At 43.0% G+C, this 19,871-nt stretch overlaps 2 protein-coding genes across 2 annotated transcripts; both read left to right on the forward strand.

Moving 5' to 3' along the window:
• Positions 1-1,731: 1,731 nt before the first annotated feature.
• LOC117729563 (alanine aminotransferase 2-like) lies at positions 1,732-6,676 on the forward strand. Its single transcript, XM_034530766.1, has 11 exons — positions 1,732-1,904; positions 2,628-2,717; positions 3,059-3,167; positions 3,270-3,403; positions 4,237-4,480; positions 4,572-4,651; positions 4,751-4,887; positions 5,447-5,621; positions 5,766-5,921; positions 6,366-6,478; positions 6,568-6,676. Exons 1-11 carry the CDS (start codon positions 1,800-1,802, stop codon positions 6,647-6,649), a joined length of 1,425 nt encoding a protein of 474 aa, XP_034386657.1. The 5' UTR covers positions 1,732-1,799; the 3' UTR covers positions 6,650-6,676.
• A 1,503-nt stretch (positions 6,677-8,179) lies between these two features.
• On the forward strand, positions 8,180-11,541 carry LOC117729564 (chymotrypsin-like elastase family member 3B). Its single transcript, XM_034530768.1, has 8 exons — positions 8,180-8,219; positions 8,603-8,691; positions 9,497-9,594; positions 9,699-9,824; positions 10,062-10,198; positions 10,747-10,889; positions 11,036-11,188; positions 11,524-11,541. The coding sequence occupies exons 1-8, from the start codon at positions 8,180-8,182 to the stop codon at positions 11,539-11,541; spliced, it is 804 nt and encodes a 267-aa protein (XP_034386659.1).
• The last annotated feature ends 8,330 nt before the right edge of the window (positions 11,542-19,871 follow it).

Below are 19,871 nucleotides of genomic sequence, written 5' to 3' on the forward strand. Positions count from 1 at the left end.
CGCTACCTCTCATTAGGTCGAAGAAGGGTGAAATCATTCCGTTTGTTACCACTGCCACTCGTGGATTTGAGTAAATTACATTCACCCATTGAATTAAAGTTTCCCGAACCCAAATCTTTTAAAGCTATGTCCCAAGAAGCTCCACTCTACCCTATTAAAAGGCAGCTATGGGAGTGGTTTCACTCTGATTATGTTGTACACACGTGTTTACCTTCTGTCGATCAATGTACTTCCTCAACCAGGTGCCTGTCGTGGCAGCAACCAAGAACCCGGTGGTGGGCACTGGGGGTGAGGGAAGCCGGCAAGCTGAAGAAGGAGGCCTTTTCGAGGCCTGGTTGGCTCAGTGTTCTCCTGAAGCAGCTGACAGGTACTGGAAGCCAGAAGGACTGCAGCTGCGGTGGTCACGGATGCTAAAACTCGGGCATGGGAGGAGTTTGGGGAGGCCATGGAGAAGGACTTTCGGTTGGACTCAAAGGAGGTTCTCGCAAACCATCCGACAGCTCAGGAAGGGAAAGCAGGGCCTACCCCAGGCTGTTCTCAGAAAGGGGGGGGGGTGAAACCTGCCGACCCGGACGGGGGACATTGTCGGGTATTGTTTGAGGAACTCGTAATTACCCGGCCAACATTTGGATGAGATCTGCCATGAGATGCTGAAGGCGCTGGACATTTTTGGGCTGTCTTGGCTGACAAGCCTTTTTAATGTTGCATGGGGGTCGGGAACAGTGCCCATGGACTGGCAGACCGGGGTGGTGGTTCTGGAAAGGAGGCTCCGACCGTTTGTGGAACCTCAGATTCAAGAGGAGCAGTGTGGCTTTCGTCCCGGTCGTGGAACAGTGGACCGGCTCTTTACCCTCGCAAGACGACTGGAGGGTTTTGACCGTGTCCTTTGGGGGGGTTTGTGGGGGGTGCTGTGTGGGAGTGCAATGAGCTATCCGGTCTCTGGACGTCTGCAGTAAGAGCTGTGTTTGTATTCTCGGCATTAAGTCAGACACGCTCCTGGTGGGTGCTGGCCTCCGCCAGGGCTGCTCTTTATCACCGGTCCTGTTCGCTTTTTTGTAATTGCATTTTTAAAAGTGCTATATGAATGTATTATTGCTATTTTCAAGTACGCAATATAGGTTTTCATAAACAGATTAAACCTTTGTGGCACTAAACAAGACTAATATCCTACAATCTAGGGTTAAATCCAGCCCTATTTATTATTATTTTTATCAAAAGATTATAGTTTGGACTGGACAATACCGACAAATGTTGGCTTGTTGCTATTGCTGACTCATGACTGGTGAATAATATGAATGCAGACTATAACCATGCTTTTCTGAAATGATCCAATAGGTTTTTAAATGTATTATAAAATGTTCTTTTCACAGTACATGTTTATTGCAATGGTCATTTCTATTTATTTCAAAATGTCCAAAGTATTACAAATCTGAAATGTTTGTTGATGGAGCTCAAATAGATGCTTGTTTACAAAGCATCCTGTCACATCAGAAAATAAACAAACTTCAGTGGAGCATTTTACACCTTTTGTTGTTTTTCTGGGATTAGAGTTTTCTGGAGATGTTTCATATGTACAAAGTCTACCTCAGAAATCAGTTGGTTTACTGAAGCGTAGCAGAGCATGAGCATGAAGGGTTACTCATCAAACAGCTGGCTGACGCTGCATGCAGGAAGAGTCTCCCAGAAGGGTGTTTTACCCACATGTTGCCACTTTGACTAAAACCTCTCAGGTGTCTGGAAGACCATCTTCTGGTGACAACTTTGGAAAATCCAAATAAAACCATTTTAGCGAAAAGACGATGAGTTCCCTGCAACATGTGAATCCCAGGGTGAGGGGGATCAGAGCGCCACCACACAGTCGACTGCAGAGGCTGGCTGTACGCATCACACAAGACATCACACTGGTAAGTGACAATAATCTATCTGTATTTATCCAGCTTCACATGCAGCGTGAACACTGAGGACATAGATGTGGGGTTTACAAATGGAGGGCTGCACGGTGCTAGCCTTGTCCCCTCACAGCAAGAGGGGTCCTTCTTTGTGGAGTTTGAAACGTTCTCCCCCCGTGGCAGCGTGGGTTCCCTCCGGGTTCTCTGGCTTCCTCCCACAGTCCAAAGACATGCAGCTCAGGTTAATTGGACTCTAAAATTGCCCGTAGGTGTGAATGTGAGTGTGAATGGTGGTCTGTCTCTATGTGTGCCCTGAGATAAACTAGCGACCTGCCCAGGGTAAATACGGCCTTTGCCCAATGTCAGCTGGGATCGGCTCCAGCGACCCTGAACAGGAATAAGCGGTTTTGGAGAATGGAATGAAATTTACAAATGGATGGATGTTCGACAAATTCATAGATTAAGACGTGGAGTCCATGTGTCAAAGCAACTTCAATCAAACCAATGAAATACCTGTTTCATCATCATGGATGTCTAGTTTATCATCAACAACTGATTCACACCAAAGTAACAATAAACAATTCATGTTGATATACTGTACAGTTTAAAAGTTAATTAGGTGACACTAAGCTTTTCCTGTAAACCATAATTTGAGATTCTTGTAAAAATTATGGTGGCGTTTGGTCTTCAATCCAGACTTGACCTGATCCCTTCCTTCATCAATATATTCTCCTGCAGGGGGCGCTGAAACCTTTTGTAAAGGTGATTGATGTCAGCTCAGGTGATCCCCACAGAGCAGGAATGAAGCCCATTACATTTGTTCGCCAGGTTAGTTTCATTTTTTATTCTTCTCATAGTTTCTTATTTTTTTTAGGGATAATGTTGGTGTGTTTTGATTGTATCGATCCATTTCATGTATTTATTTTTAATAATTTTATTACACTCATTCACTTTTTTATTACATTCATTTACTTTTTTTGGTAGGCACTATAATAGTATATTATATATCTATTTAGGTATGTTATTTTAAGTTTGTGTTGTATTTTTTTTAAACCATGAACTCTGTGCTGCAAATTTCTTGACTTTCATACTCTTTTCATCAAGGTTCCTTCTAAGTTATATAAATATTCTCTGGCTTATTGCCCTATACGGCCGGCCTATTTCCTCAGGTCTTGGCAGTGTGTCTGCTTCCTCAGCTGCTGGAAGAAAACTCTCTTCCTCTGGATGTCAGGCTGAGGGCTCGGAGGCTCCTGGAGGCCTGCGATGGAGGAAGTGTGGGTGAGGACTTGAGAGAGACTTTTAAAAACATGACAGACTTCAATTTAAATTACTAACTGTTAAAAAACACAGTAGCATCTGGAACGATCAATCCACCCACAGGTTCCTACACAGCCTCCTCTGGCATGCTTCATGTCAGGCAAAGCATTGCTGAGTTCATCACGAGACGAGACGTCGGAGTGCCTTCATACGCCGAAGACATCTTCATTTCTGCTGGTTTTCAAAGGGCCCTGATGGTATAAACACACCGTCATTATGTGTCACTGTGTCACCACTACTCATTGCCCAGATACACTTATTATCACAGGAATATGGGCGTTAAAGGATTATTCTGGCCATAATTCCTGAGTTCTGGTAACTCTGCACTCACCAAGAACTTAAGTTCAATGAGTCTTAAAGTGCTCTGATGCTGGCAAGGCTATTTTAAGAACAAATATAAGAACAACTGGTGATGTCCAACATAGTGAGACTTAGAAAAAGTTTCTTTGACCTTTTGTAGAACCTTACATTTAGCATATTGTCCTCTGTGAATCCTGCATATGTGCCTTACAACTGTGAGAATTTTCTTGCACAGCCAATTTACATGACGGGTCATAATACTTTTATACCTAATACTTGTACATCCATTTCTGTTTTTTACTCTTATAATCATTATCACTCTCATTTCACTGCAATTAATTATAGTTTGAGCATGGGACAAAATATTTTAATCTCTAAAGGTCGGTCAAAACCAACCAATAAAAGCTTTCAAAGACAGGCATACAGGAAAAGTGTGACCTAAATAAACCACGTGAACCAGGAAGTCAGGCTGTACACCGTGTTGGATGTTTACAACCTATTGATTTTCTGACCGCTCGTGTTTCTTGACCTGCTGGAATTCCCAGATCTCAGTCACCATTGCGGTATTTAAAAATGTCATAACTAATAGAAATATTTGCCCAAACTCTTCAAAACAAGACACATGTTGTTACGAACTAGAGTGATCCTTTAAAGATCAGAATGTGAGAATTATGGAACAGTTGAACACCGAATAAATATATGGCACGTGTTATCGATCTGTTGCGTTAAGGTGGTTATGAAGCTGCTGGCCAGGGGCCAAGAGGAGACCCAGACAGGCGTGTTGACCCCGATGCCCTGCCCGCACACCCTGCCGGCGCTTCTGGATGAGGCCGGGGTGACTCTGGTGCCACACCAGCTGATGGAGGGCCGAGGCTGGGCTGTGGACCTGGACGAGCTGCATCGAGCGCTGAAGACCGCTAGGGGACGCTGCGAACCCAGAGCCATTTACATCAGCAACCCAGGAAACCCCACGGGTAAACAACACACAGTAGCTGCATTAAAGCCACCTGTTTAAACATCCTTGCTGTCATCACTATGTGTATGCTGCGGTTTGGGTCTCCCTAGGTCATGTGCAGGACTGGAAATCAATAGAGGAAGTGATTCAGTTTGCAGCGGCTGAGCGACTCTTACTGTTGGTTGATGAGGTGATCACAAACTGCATCTTCAGATCGGGATTTAATACCGAACGCCTTCTGCTCACATATTCTGTCATCATCTATCGATTCCTTTTCTCTGCACTCCAGGTGTACCAGGACAGTGTGTATGGACATGGCCGAGAGTTTATTTCCTATAAGAGAGTGCTGTTCGAGATGGACGAGGAGTACTTGGAGACAGTACAGTTGGTGTCCTTCCACTCTTTGTCCAGTGCCCAGGTGGGAGAGTGAGTTCTGCCTCTCATACTTGCATTATGTGCGCTTGCATATCTGGCATTTTGGTATTATTTGGCTAATGTGTATGCTGACAGTGTCCTATACAACAGGTAACTTTGACCATTCCAACTGGAGATGTAAATCCTTCAAAAATAAATCAGCTCCTATATTAATAGTTTGTGTAGTTTTTAAGAAACGTTACTCAAATGGGAGGGGACCATTTTCATTGGCTGATTAACGTAGCGTATAATGTACGTGTGATTGTGCTCTGATAGTTGATCTGAGGCAGATAAACAGTTACTGAGTTGATAAAAGGAAAACAATCTTGTCAGAATGTGTTTGTTTGTAGACAGGCAACAACTGAGCATCTTTAGGCCACACAACCCTCAACGGCCCAAACAGCTCATGATGCACACCAGTGTAAATATATGAAAAAAACATCACTTTATTCAAATAATTAAAAAAATGAGGAAAATGGAAAGTTAGTTGAACAGTTTCGCAACTTCCGGCTGCTGAAGCAATCGTAACAACATGACTTGTTATGACATAACTTCTGTATCTGTGTCTCAGGTGCGGCCTGAGGGCAGGATACATGGAGCTGGTCAACATTGACCCAGAGGTGATGCATTTTGTAGAAACTATGCTGTGTACTGATATCAGCACTCCAGTCACAGGACAGCTTGCTCTGGATATCATGGTCAACCCACCGAAGCCGGGGGACCTTTCCTTTGACACATACACTCGGGTGAGACATCTGCAGAACATCTTTGGGCTTACAAAAGATTATTAGACGGCGCTCATTTTCAGACGTATCCCTATGCAATATAGGTCCCCATTTTACTACTCACAAAATAATGTCTGGATCTTTTTTGTTGGTTTCTTTTCAAAGGAGATTCTCCTATCTCGGGCTACTTTGTCCCAGAATGCTCAGCGGGCTCAGGAGTTCCTGAATGATCTACCAGGGATGAGCTGCCAGCCGGCGATGGGGGGAATCTACCTGTATCCCCGCCTGCATTTACCATCTGAGATTATAGAGAAGGCTAAGGTGGTCAATTGTTAGGAACCTTCATGTGACAAAATGGCATTTTTGCCTGTTTAAGACATTTTACAAGGAGCTTTATATTATTTGACCTTCTCAGCCTGTCATGTCAAAATTCCATCCATTTCAAAATGAATTTTAAAAAAATCAACTTGACTTAATCCATTGCAGTAAACTCTATCATTACATGTATATGAATAAACATTGGTGGGAATCTTCAGCAAGATGAACAGATATGGAGGGTGGGGGTTTGGTGTAGTCAAACAACAGCCTTCCCAGTGGGTGGTCAAATTGCCGTTTTAAGCCAAAGAGTACAGTTAACATATGAAGTTAATTGGCATTCAATATATACTCATCACATACATTTTCCCAGCGACTATTAGCTCTGAAGAAATTATGTCAGTTACAGCAATAACAAGATACTGAACATATGCACATCTCTGCTTTTAGATATTGGAGGTGGAGGCAGGTGTTCTGTATTGCCAGATGTTACTAGAAGAAAAGGGTGTGTTCTTAGGAGCAGGCTGTCAGTATGGTGAAACAACTGGAAACAGCCATCTGAGGTGAGGGACATGAAGTTTGGCAGATAAGTCAGGTATATTTTATTTCCTACAAAGATAAATATGTATTGTGTTTTTTTTCTGTCTCTCAGGTTATGTATTCTTGTTCTTCCGGACACCCTGGAGGAGGTCCTGGCTGGCCTTGCCTCCTTTCACCTTCATGGACACACTTGATGAGAGTGTGAGGGACAGAGACATGGCGGACATGTAGTCCCCCCCCCTCCCTCTGCGCTTCACATTTGTTTCCCCAACAAATATTTGACTGTACTGTAGCATTTTTTTTTTTTTGTAGAAAGACAATCGGGAATCATTAATGTATACAAAAGAGTGTCCTTATAGTAAATCTAATCTATATAATAAACACAAACACAGTGTCTAAACAAAGTTCAGGGAAAACCATTTGACCACATGATGGCACTGGAGGAAGAGTCCATGGGGTTCCTCCTCTGGAGACTATCAATATCTTTAAAAAAATAACTTTCAATATATCCCTACCACAGGTAGAACAAAGTTATCGATAACGTTTACCATATTCTCTTAGGTCTCTTACATAAGAAATTGGTTATTGTATATTTTACCAATATTGTGACACACCCCATAAATTAAAGGAGTGTGAAATAAAGCCAGGATGAATGTGATTCAGATGTAGTATGTATATATATTTAAAAAAAGAAATATATACATAAAAATAATATATAAATATATATATATATATATTTATCTTCATATATGTATGTATGTGTATATATATATATATACATACATATATAAATAGTCTCAAAACCAAGCACTCTGCACCGTAGAAGTTTCAGACATATTTTAAAAGAACTTATACAGAACTGTGTGTGTGTGTGTGTGTGTGGGGGGGTATCACGACTGGTGATACTAATTTCTGACATATGCATACATTTATACTGTGTGATACTTTTCCCTCAAAGCCTGTGTGTTTTGGCTCCTCCTGCCATCCTGGAGGAGATCTTGGCAAGACTTTGTTCTTTCCACCTGCGCCTGCTGGACGCATTTCCCTGACGGCGGTCTCAAGGACTTTGGAGAAAAACCCCATGGTTAACATGTTTTTCTTGCCATTTTTTTTAATTAACAGTCAGTAAAATGAATAACTTGTCCTACAAATAATAAAATAAATGTTGATAGTGAATAATAACGTGTAAAATAAAAATATTTATGCCATCCAATGACGCTTTTTGTGCAACTGATTGCCACAGTCTTAAAATGGAGGGGTAAGTGGTACTAGCCTACTTTATATCCTGTTGGTTAGTTTCATCAACAGCAATGCATCATATTCTAGAGGATCATATGTGTGTAGTATTCGCTGTCCTGTGAAAACCATGTCGCTCTAAAAAGTCATTGGCATTCAAAATGTCACATGTTGGGGTCCATGATTTTTTACCGGTCATGAAGAGTAAAATTGTAATTAATACAATTGTAGTGGATTAAAACTTAGAATAGTTGCGTCTGATATGTAGTGGTTTAAGTAATGAAGTTGTATAACATTGTTCTGGCTCTGGAGGGGTTATGTAAGGACGGGTGAAACAGATGCAGCAGGGAACACAGATTCCCAGGTCAAAGACTGAACTGTGTGTGTGTGTGTGTGTGTGTGTATAAGGGTGTATTTGTGTCTGATAACTGTTCCATTTAGAGATTATAAAAGCCATACGACACACTGTGAGTCCAATCTGAGGAATCATGATGACAGTGGCGCTTGTCCTGCTGCTCGCTGCCTACGGTGAGTCTCGTCTATCTGATTTAAAGAGGTGCATCTCTTCCTCTCGCAGGATTAGTCTCCAGTTGTCCTGTATTTCGATTATCCTCGACATATCCCATGAAAACAATTGTGTTTGTCCTTTCTCTCAATACTGTCCGACTTCCCTGGACAGACAGCCAGCGGACGTCTTTCACACAACGACAATATCTTTCAATATAAAAACTTGCTGCATCAAACAGCAATTAGTTTTGTCCCCCTAAATCTTGGCTGAGGAAAAAAGCGACCCCATCACAGAGAGCTTCGCACGGTGCTGAGGTCAACACTGGGGTTACAGAAGCAGTGTTCAGTATTGGAGTAGTTTCATCAGCCTTTTGTAACCTCCAGTTTTTTTCTGTGGCCACCAGCTCACGGGTGTGGCACGCCCACCTATGAGCCCGCTGTGAGCCGCGTTGTGAACGGGGAAGATGCTCGACCCTACAGCTGGCCCTGGCAGGTGAGTTTGATCCGGCTTTGCTGATGGGATACAATGCAACATGTACCTTTGAGGGGACAAAGATCTGCCAGCTGCTACACATTTTACTTATCGAATATCTAGTAACTATATCTCTTTAAATATGTCTGATTGTTACATTGTAGACAGTTGCAAATAAATGATCGGGTCTGCGTACTCGTTTCTTTTTCTTTTTAAAGTTACATGGTAAAAAAGTAATTACTGGAACACACAGTGTGATTAATAATAGAGAGTACTACATTAAACTGGGCACAGGCATGTGATTAAGTGCACTCATTTGTCAGATTTGTACATAAATGATAGAGAATATATGATATATCTCGGCCTATATGTTTAAAACAGTAGATGTAGTCGATACATAAGCAGCATTAAACTGTTGGATGGAGGTTATAGACAGTTGGTACATTAGTTTTGGTGGTTCTCAACCTCCAAAGGGCCACCAGATACGTCTGAGGGGTTGTGAGATAAAAAAAATATGGTTTTGGCCTCAAACAATCATAAAAAAATTGAGAGAGGTTTAGTGAGCAAGTTACTGCTAAGAACACACAGACATCAAGGAGCACTGATGTCTGTGACAACAAGGTTGGAAACCACTGGTGTGATCTTCATCATTGTATTGTATTCTATACATATGTTGCCTATTTTTCATGTAAAATCCTAATCTGAAACACTAGTAACAATAGATACATGAATGTACGTAAGTAGAAGTGGAAATAGAGTGGACCTTACATGGCATACATTGGGAATACTCAAGTAAAAGTGTTACTCTCCACCACTGCGTTCTCAGATCTCTCTGCAGTATCTCAGCGGCTCCACGTACCGTCACACCTGCGGAGGAACCCTGCTCTCTCCCGACTGGGTCATGACCGCCGGCCACTGCATCGGGTGGATCCCAGTTTACATCTCATGATGTTAGACAACGGTTACATCTAAAGTGTGTCTTTATATGTGTGTGTTTATACATATCTATATCTATATCTGTGTGTCAGATCGCGTACGTACCGCGTGGTGCTGGGCGAGTATGACCTCACCAAAGAGGAGAGCAACGAGCAGATTAGACCTGTGGAGAAGATCGTGGTGCACCCCAACTGGGATGACAGCTGCTTGTCTTGTGGGTACGTGAATATATCTCCTCTGTATGGCAGTTTTCAACTAAAAAACAAAAAGCTGTATATGAAATGGTTTTACACCAGCACAGTGACATTTCACTCACACATTTAAAGCTGCATTAGCTGATTATTTGGCCATTGGGGCAGATGGTTGGAACTTTTCCAAAAACGCATGATAAAGCGCATTGAGCTAATGTGAGACATATCCCTTCATGATTATTTTTTTGTATTTTTGTGGTTCAGTAATGACATTGCGATGATCAAACTGGCCTCGCCCGTCGTTCTGAACGACAAGGTGCAGCCCTCCTGCGTGCCAGCGAGCGGAGAGGTCTCTCCTCACGACGACCCTTGCTTCATCACCGGCTGGGGAAGAATCTACAGTGAGTGTTTGTAATGGGATCAGATGACGTCATAATGAGATGGTGGGCCCCTGAGCCTTTTATAAAGCAGTGGTATACATAGAAGCAGTATTATGAATATGAAGTGCAGTGAAACACAAAAGCAACAGTGCAATCTTTTTTTGTACGTATTAACCGGAAATATTCAAACACAATTTCGTTCAAACATGCTTTCTCTCCCCCCCCCCCCCCCCCAATATTATTATTATTGAAATACAACACGTGTCCCCAAAGTAGCTGTGATTAGAACGGTTACCATTAATAAGTTTGGTGTCCAGGGTTATATTAATTATATTGATTGTATTATTAGAGAGTAATTGTACTGCAATGTTATTGTGGGACGCTTTTGGGAATTGGGAATATTTCCTTTTTTGCAGAGAGATATATACGTGAAAATCCCAATTAATAAACAACTTAACAATAATGCTAAAAGTCCGGATGATGTTTTTAGTTTTTTTATTAATCTCAGCATTACAAAGTCACTTTGAAGCTAACATAACGTTTTTAAAAAAAAATCTTTATTCCTGCAGACTATGGTCCCATTGCCTCCAAGCTCCAGCAGGCGCTCCTTCCTGTGGTCGGCCACAGCGTCTGCAGCAGCAGCGGCTGGTGGGGGAGCTCCGTGAAACCTACAATGATCTGCGCTGGCGGTGACATCCGCTCTGGCTGCCATGTATGCACCAAGGCCTTCAACCCCCCCCCCCACACACACACACACACACACACACACACACACACACACACACACACGCCACAATGACTGCAGATTCCCTCTGTGTCGGTCTGACGCCTGCGCTCTTCTTCTGTCCGTCTCCTCAGGGTGATTCCGGAGGCCCTCTGAACTGCAGGGGCGGAGATGGCAGGTGGTACGTGCAGGGCGTGACCAGCTTCGTCTCCTCTCGAGGATGCAACACTCCCATGAAGCCCACGGTGTTCACTCGCACCTCTTCCTTCACCAAGTGGATCAGCGACGTGAGTTTCCTTCAGGGGAAAAAGCACAAGATCCTTGTGACGAACGGCAATTATTCAAAGTGCTGGGTCACCATGAACCTCAAGAACAGCCTCGGCTAGAGAAGAACAAAACAAAGTGAACTTTTTTCTTCATAGTCCCCTAACTTAACTTAACATTAATGCAGGTAAACAGAGGTGAGTGAGCACGCGCCAGTTTATAGTGGTTGCACATGATCGTGAAGTTGGCAGAAGCAATCTTTATTATTAGTAATAGAGTGCTGCTATTGTTTGTGGGGACTTGCAGAGGAAAGCTTGTCAGTATTTCTTACGTTATCTTTTATTTTTTTATCTTTCAGACTATGCTGCAGCACTGAAGACCTGGAGCCTTTTAAATATCAATAAAACAACTGAATCAACAACAGAATGCTTGTCTTTCAATTTTCCATTTTAGTGCACGCCATATAAACCCCAGCTGTGCCGCAATTCTAATCCAATATGAATTTCTTCTCAGCAGTGTATTTTCTTCATGATGGAAAAGTGGCATTTAAATCCAGAGCACACTCAAAACTCAAAACTAACACTTCCTTGTTGTGTTTGTTCGAGTGATGTCACTTGAGGACAGTTATCAGACTTCACACAGCTCCCTCTGGAGGCACACACAGGCTTTTAGACAACTTGTTCACAGATGCCCAAAAGGCCCAGTACTCTCTTACTAACACCTGGAACTGGAGGTGGTGTATTGTTAGTGCGTGGCCACCAGGTGTCAGTGGGAGCTCGATGCTGGTTTTGTTTCCTGACAAGCGAGGAGGAGGCAGCACTATTATGTGGACTTGCATGGGCCGTGGACACAAAGAAAAACAGCATTTTTCATTCAGGATTGTCTACTTTTTTTAGCTTAATTCAGTGTGTAGAGAGGGGGCAGAAACAATTACTGATCATCAATTTCTCAAAAATACACACACACACACACACACACACACACACACACACACACACACACACACACACACACACTATAATGTAATAAATGACTCGAGTGCAAAAGAATAATAAAGTGAAACGCAGCAACTGGCTTGGTTTCCATCTCGGGGATTCCTCTCGCCTTTAGCCACCTGGAGTTCAGCCCAGCGAGTGTATGAGTGTGCTTCGGTTCATAGGCCATTGGCTGGCTGCTCACTGCTGAACGATGCATTAAATCCTCGATTGTAAATAACGGGATATCTGCTGTGCATGGTTCTGCAGTTACCCACAGGAACGGGCGGCCATCTTTTCTTTTTGCCCCCCCTTGCTTCATTTCTCTCTTTATCACTCTTTCTATCCCCTCACAATGACTGGAGTTCCATTTTGCACATGCTATGTAATTATTCCACCCCAGTTGCTCAAGGGGGAGGAAGGGAGAGAGAGAGAGAGAGAGAGAGAGAGAGAGAGAGAGAGAGAAAGGGCTCATTCCTCAAAAGCAAAGCCCCACAACCCACTCTCCTCCTTCCCCCTCCCCCGTCTCCATCCAGCCTCCACCGCTCAGCTCAGGGTGCTCCACTGAGGGAGGCAGAGGGAAACCACAGCATTATTTCCACCGGCTTCACAGAAACCGCAATATCAGGAGCTTTGCAGGAGAGAAAACCAAGGCAGGAAATTAAAACACTCACGATGTTAAATTCCACAGATAGTACAGTGCACACGTATGCGAGGTCTAATGCAGGTTAATTTGCTCTGATGATTAGGTAACTACAAAACGCCTGTGATAAACATTTCATTTTTAACGTGAGGGCCTTTACTGTTGTGCGATTATGTACATTTGTGAACCGTTGACTTCATTTCTGAAGGCAAATCAAGTCCGTTGCATATTATGTGATTTTATAGTAGTAGAAGTAGCAGCAAGCAGAAGAGCTTTCCTCACACACTACGGTCTCTATTTGCTCTCATTGGCTTATCACATATGAGCTTTCAGTCACACACTTTCTTTAGACACACAGAGCATAATCTGAATAAAAGAACAATGAGCTCCATAAAGAGGTAGTATTAAGCTCCAATGCCAAACATCTGTGTGTCCCTGACAAAAGAGTTTAACGATATTTAAGGGGATGTATGGACTACAAAAATGCAGAAAAAATGGTTTTATATAACCATAATAAACAATGGTGTAAGGAAAAATGTATATCTATATGTGGCAACACAAAACACTGAGGGGCATTGTTTAAAGGTAGATTAGAGATTTTACTTTATTCATCCCCAGCGGGAAATTTCTTGACGCAGCAGCAAAACATTTTTTATAAAAATATAATGAAATGAAATAGCAGGGCAATTACAAAAAATAATATAAAATGTAATTAGGATTGCTTCTAAAATCCCCAGCTTTGATATCAGAGTATATGTGTCGTCAGGCTGTGAGGTGAGGTCTTCCTGTCATTCCTGAAAGGCCTGAAATAATTAGCCTAATAAGGCCTGAAATAATTAGCCTAATACACACACAATTGATTTCCTTCACATCATAAGACCTAAATAGTGAAATATCATTTGCGGTCGATTTTTCGGTAAACCTTTCTTGTTTGTGCCCGTGTTGCTATGTAACTGAGCCATCATTGGGATGCCACTTTTAATTCTTCCTCGTGTGCTTTCTCTGCTTTCCTCAAATGCAATTAGATCCTCATGTTAATCCAATCCCCAGCACCGATTGTCTGTCTGTTTGTTCGGCCATCTGCCTGCTGACCTGCCTGCCTGCCTGGATTTCCACCGCCGACATGATGGCAGTTAACACTCGTGCGCGGTACAGCAGATCCCACGCACCTCACTGTACACGCGGCAAACAAACAGGGGGTGACATGGGAACACTGGACTGAGACATCAGCGGGGACTGGGTGTGCAGGAGCAAACTAAATGGGCTGTCAGGTACGAGGTGTGTTCCTCCTCTAAGGAGTTACAGCGGGAGCTTGCGAGCTGTCGTGATGCTCACCATGGCGACCTGACAGGAGAGGCGGCTTGTTCTCATTCTTTTCTCATCTCTCTATACTCTCCTGCACCTCTTGTTTGTATGTCTTCCCTTCTTTCAGGAGTATCGATGCAGTGTCTCAACCCTCCAGCACCCATTGTGGCCTCACTTGTGTACACACGTTGGCTGGTGCAGGTATAGGGACTTCTATCATCAGAGCTCACTCTATATCATGCAAATATGATATATTTGTCTTGACTTTATTCAAGGTTTTTATTTCCCAACTTTTTTCCACCCCATGGGGCCCAGAAACCAAATGCAAAAGGCATAGTGAGCTAACAGTCAGTAATAGAAATACAGGTGTAGCGTTAACCGTAGGTCTCTGGTGAGAAAAAGAGAAGAAAAAAAACCTGTTCCTCCTTTACATATACATATGCCACAAACACTAGATTTATTTCCCCATATCTCTTCCAGTAAAACATTTGGGACTCCTACACTTTTTGGTGATTTGGGGTAACTTTCATCTGGACATGCACAACTTTCTACAAGCGGAGGAAGACTTATGCACTAACTGGCTGCTGGGTTTCGGTCTCTCGTGGGGATGTCCCGGCCGAGCCCGAGGAGTGGAGTCCCTGCTCCTAAGCGCTCTCCCTGATGTCTAACTGCATTAAAAGTACTTCCCTGCTGCCTCTCCACAAACTGTGCGCTGACAGGCGCCTGATGATGTGATCCACATGAAGAATCAGTTTGAGAAGTGAATTCAGCAACGTCTCAACCCTCCTTTTGCCTCTTCTCCCACATTCTGACTCGAGTACGAAACATGCAAAACCTGCATTACCGTGACTATTCTGGATCAGCTGTTGCACTGATTGACTCTCTGCGTGTAGCTTCCTATAATCCTAGTAGTATCGGACCAGGCCATCACAACTAGACAACCCTCACGCAGTTGCTCCTTTCTTCAAACTGTCACCTCTCTGTGATCCGTTTGGCTCGTGGAAGGATGCGCGTGGCGCCCGTTGGCCGGGTCGGGAGACGGGCTGACATGCGACTGGACTCCAGAACCGCCTCGCGTTGGAGGGATGCTCGTGTTCGAGCGGCGTGAAGCTGAGCGGCTCGCAGCTTCTGAGAAGTGATGCTTCACACAAAGTGTTGCCGTGGATACCATCTCTGAGGGCTTTACTCCGTCACATCTCGCTCCAACAACATGTTATCGCTGTGAAACACATCTAGGACACACGCATCATGTTTATTTTGGGGATACATATATACATTTCTTTCCCAGTTTGGAATCAAAACATATGAGTGTAAGACAAACTACACACACACTCACACACACACACACACACACACTGTCTGCTCTAAATATCTTGGCTGTCGCTGCTGGATGCCAGCAGGTGGTGGAAGGTGTTGCTAGGGGGTGAGAGGTGCCGGCTGTCGGGCAGCGGGGGGGTTGATGGGGTTTTGGCAGGTACAGCTGCCCCTGTGGGCTCTACGGGGATGAGTGACAGCGAGAAAGAAGCACCTTGGAAACCGGGGTTGGGGGTTAGACAGTTAGCATGTTGTTCACGAAGCCTGTGGGAATACATAATCTTATTACTGTCAGAGGAAGCAGAGAAATACATCCGCAGATGGCTGCGGGGTTGTGCTTTGAAATTCTGTCTGGGGTCCGGGAGTCGTTATTGTTTTATAGAGTCTGGTGGGACTGTAAATGTTTTTCTTTAAATAGCGTGGAAGACGGGAATCAGTTTGCACGAAACACTATCTTTCATTTAACTGTCTCTGCAGAGTTGCCGACCTGGGAAAAGATTGTGGTCTTGGTTATTAATTGAAAAATGTAAAGCCAGAAATGGGTTTGGGTTTTCCCTTTACCTTAAATCTAGGGTGGGTAATGTATTTTAGAATATGTTCTCATATTCAACAGTAATAAATCAATCAAATATTGTGAGATCTTTCACAATTTCTATATCTGTGACTGTTGCAGGACGGTAATGCGCTCGTCAAACTATTTCTTTGGGCTAAATGTATTGAATGGACGCTCTCCATGCATGTACACCTACCCGCGTGTATTCAGCCCGTGCACTCAGTGCTCGTCACTGTTGTCCTCCACAGGCAGCGAGCTGAACAGCTGTGAGTACTAACAATAGCCATGTTTATTGTTTACATTCATCGTGAGCATTTTTGAAGAGTGGCTTTGGAGGGAGGACCGGAGGGACAGAAGTCGCCGACTTGGCGACTTTTAAACTAGATTTAGTGACTTTTGGAGTGCTTCGAGCTACTTTTATTGGAAATGAGTTGGCAACGCTGGGCTGGGCTTTACGGGTGGATACTGGTTTGGATCTAGCGTGGGCCTCCTCTTGCTGCTTTCTCCGATGTAAGCAGCTTTAAACAAGCATTTTAGTGTTTTTGTAGCCTTTATCGCCGTGGAATAGAAATGTAATCCCTTTCTCGACTGGAAACATCTACTGCAGGTGTAAAAGTATAGAAAAGGTATTTGTCAGCCTCAAATGTTCACACACATGGTACATTCTCAGCTCTCCCATAACACAAGTAGCCTCTGTTTGTCTCTCAGCTTTGTTGCTCCTCCTCGTCTCGGTTGGTCCTGTGTGGCTTCTCTCCTTAGTGAAATGGTGTCACTTGCACATAATGTCTCCCTGGGGATGTTGTAGGCTTCATATATTTCCACCTCATTTATTTTGTGTGTGTGTGTGTGTGAAACAAAACAACCCAAGGAAACACTGTGCAGCATCAGCCCTTCTCATGTAGCCTACAGTCTAGTGACCGACTCATCAAGCCGCCGTTGCTCTCAGGCTAAAGCACCAGCTGGGAGGACACACGGCCATCATTTCCACACAGTATTTGTTTAATTGTTTTGTGCACTCATCCAAAGCAGTTTCACACCACTGTATCAGCCAATTTCAATTCAATTCAGTTTATTTTGTATAGCCCAATATCACAAATTACAAGTTTGCCTCAGAGGGCTGTAATCCAATGAAATCTAAAGAGGAATACAGTTCCCAAAAAAGGACAAATTTGTTGTTTTAGTTTTTTGCTTTGTTCATTTATATCACAAATTTACCTGTAATACACTTTTTTTTCTATTCACATGTTGATTATTATAAAAAGTGTATATTACGTAATTTCATTTCATCCGATGGAGTTTGCGCTAAAAGGACCAGTTGTATTTAAGTGACCATTTTTTTTTAAGCTTAAAAAGTTGATTTTGAATTAAATTCATTGGTTAAAAAACAATCTCTTCATCGGTTAAGGAGTTTTTTTTAACTAATCTGTTTTCGTTTTGCCATTTGCTGACATTTTATAGACCGAACATATAAATGACAATGACAGTTATTATGCCTTTCATCTTTCGTTATTCTGCCCCCAGTGACAAGGACGATAAATGCGACCATGAGCCTCAGTCTGAGAGATCATCTCGCTGATAGCTCTCTTACATCGGATATACCACATATTTATTTGATCAATGCGCACACATTAACCTGTTGCCATTTCTTTTACACTTCAGATAAAATGTCACCCGCCATGTTCTCCTCCCTCAGCATGTGACAGGAAACAATGAACACCCGGTTAACAGCCCTTTCTAAACAGCTCAATCTTTAATTGTGTTTAACAGACTCACTGGTGAGCAGCCGTGTACAGTTTATTTATACATCCTATATTAAAAGCAGCCTCACACGTCATTAAGCTTTGTTTTGTCACTCCTCCCGCTGGTTGGCATTGATTGCCTCTATGAATAGCTACACTTTGCTCGATGACAGACACGCAGCAGAAGACTGCAACACAATCACCGTATTGAGCAGACGGACCGCTGTAAGAGCAGCCGTGTGACGGAGAGGCAGTGAGAAGGAGTGAGTGCATTATGCTGTGAAATGACTCTTATTCTAAATGAGGTGAGACGGTTGGGAGGAAATTGCAGGACCCAGTCGGTTGCCATAGCGATTAACGGCAAGGGGCAGTATGTTCAAGTGTCTGCTTGTGGTAACGCTGCACCATGTCTGGAAAAATAATAGGGGCAACATTTTATTTTTGGGAAATTGTTAATCACGCAGATGTTTTTTAATTCAAGTAAAAATACTTTTCAATATCGAACGTTACAATTCTCAATGATGATGCATCCACAATGAGTTGTTCACACTGGTCATGTCTCACACTTATCTGAGTCCCTCTGCTCCTGCTGGCCTCTTTATTTCGGTCCTCTCTGCTTTGCTCAAGGGCTCCTGACTCACAAACCAGCACCTTTGTATTCATCAGTAAACCATTTGTTTTGTTTCAAATCACTTAATAAAGTGTCATTGATTTTCAAAGCGGTTTTGTTTTGTGGGCTGCAGTCATTCTTCCAGTTGTGGTCCTTTAGATTTATAGCGGCTTATGTTAATAATCATTTGTCAAATAAATAAATAACATATACGTATATCTTTTGTGTTGCACTAGTTTTGAGATGTAATTGATAGGTTATCCATACGCAATAAATAGTAGCTATGGGCCACATATTATGGCTCACGGCCTTATTTATTGGCTTTTTTGCATCATTATCTACAGTCGATTCATTCATTCCTTTAGAAAAGTTTAAATGTAAACAGTGAAACGGAAAACACCAGATTTCTACACGGGGGCCGTATTTTTTTTGCCGTATTTTTTGTTGCAGGGCCAAATATTTGCTTTCCGCCGCGATAAACTCGTAACGGATATCGATGACATCAACTGAAAAAACAGTGCTTATCCAGGGGGATGTTGAACTGGAAGTTTGAACAGCAATGAATTTGCTTCAAAATGTAACCAAATATATATTTGTGCTAAACTAAACAAATGATTGTAATGTTCCTTTAAGTTCATACAGTCCCTTTTGCCACTTTCAGATAAAAGAAAGTGACTGTACCCAGAGTATCCGATCCTCTTTGTAACAGCTAATCCTCTCTCCACTTTGTCTAGCTCCCTAAATCATCTTGGTTCAGTCACACTAAAACGGTAAGCCATAATGACTGCTATAAGTTCTTTCTACTTTCTTTATTTTTTTCAACCCCAATTCATCCCTTCCTCTGCTCCTATGCCCGTATCTCCCTCTCTTCCCCGCTCTCTTTATAGCAACATTGCCTTGTATTCCGGGCCCCTTCACCTAATGCAGGCTCAAACAAACATGGCACAGAAGAAGAGTCAAATATTGCATGACAGTAAACAAATAACCACGCGCGGACCTTTGTTGTTCTTCCGGACAGAAGAGCTAAAAGTGTTTTTCGGCCCCCTTCTCACATTTGCAGATCAATGGAGGGCATTGAGTGTTGCTCTGAGTGAAGCCCCTTATTTGTTAACCGGAATGAACAAGCGCAAACAAAAACAAGAGCTGGATGGAGGCGGTGAGGGGCGAGGGCAAAACAGTATGTATAGTGGGTAACTGGCAAAGTCTGCCTCATGCCAGTGTGCTACAGTCCTCCTCTTCCCCCTTTCTTTTCTTCTTTCTCCGTCACCCATCATGCCTCGTCTTTGCTCCGGAGTTATGGCGCTTGGTGAATGCTGCTGCAGGGCGCTTTCTGATTAGACGTAATCAACGTCATGCGGCTTTGCTGCGTCCGGAGCGCGTACCATGGGGCTGAGGGATATTTATGGCGGTGAAAGGAGACAGGAAAAGGAGACAAAAAATTAGCCCCCCCCCAAAAAAAAGTGTTTATAGGAAATAAAATATGTAAAGATAATTTTTGCAAGGATGCTTTGGGGAACGAGTACATGCATGTTACTTACTTCATTTGTACAAATCTATTTCATCTTAAA

Source organism: Cyclopterus lumpus, chromosome 4 (genome assembly GCF_009769545.1).
Source record: "Cyclopterus lumpus isolate fCycLum1 chromosome 4, fCycLum1.pri, whole genome shotgun sequence".
Taxonomy (NCBI): Eukaryota; Metazoa; Chordata; class Actinopteri; order Perciformes; family Cyclopteridae; genus Cyclopterus; species Cyclopterus lumpus.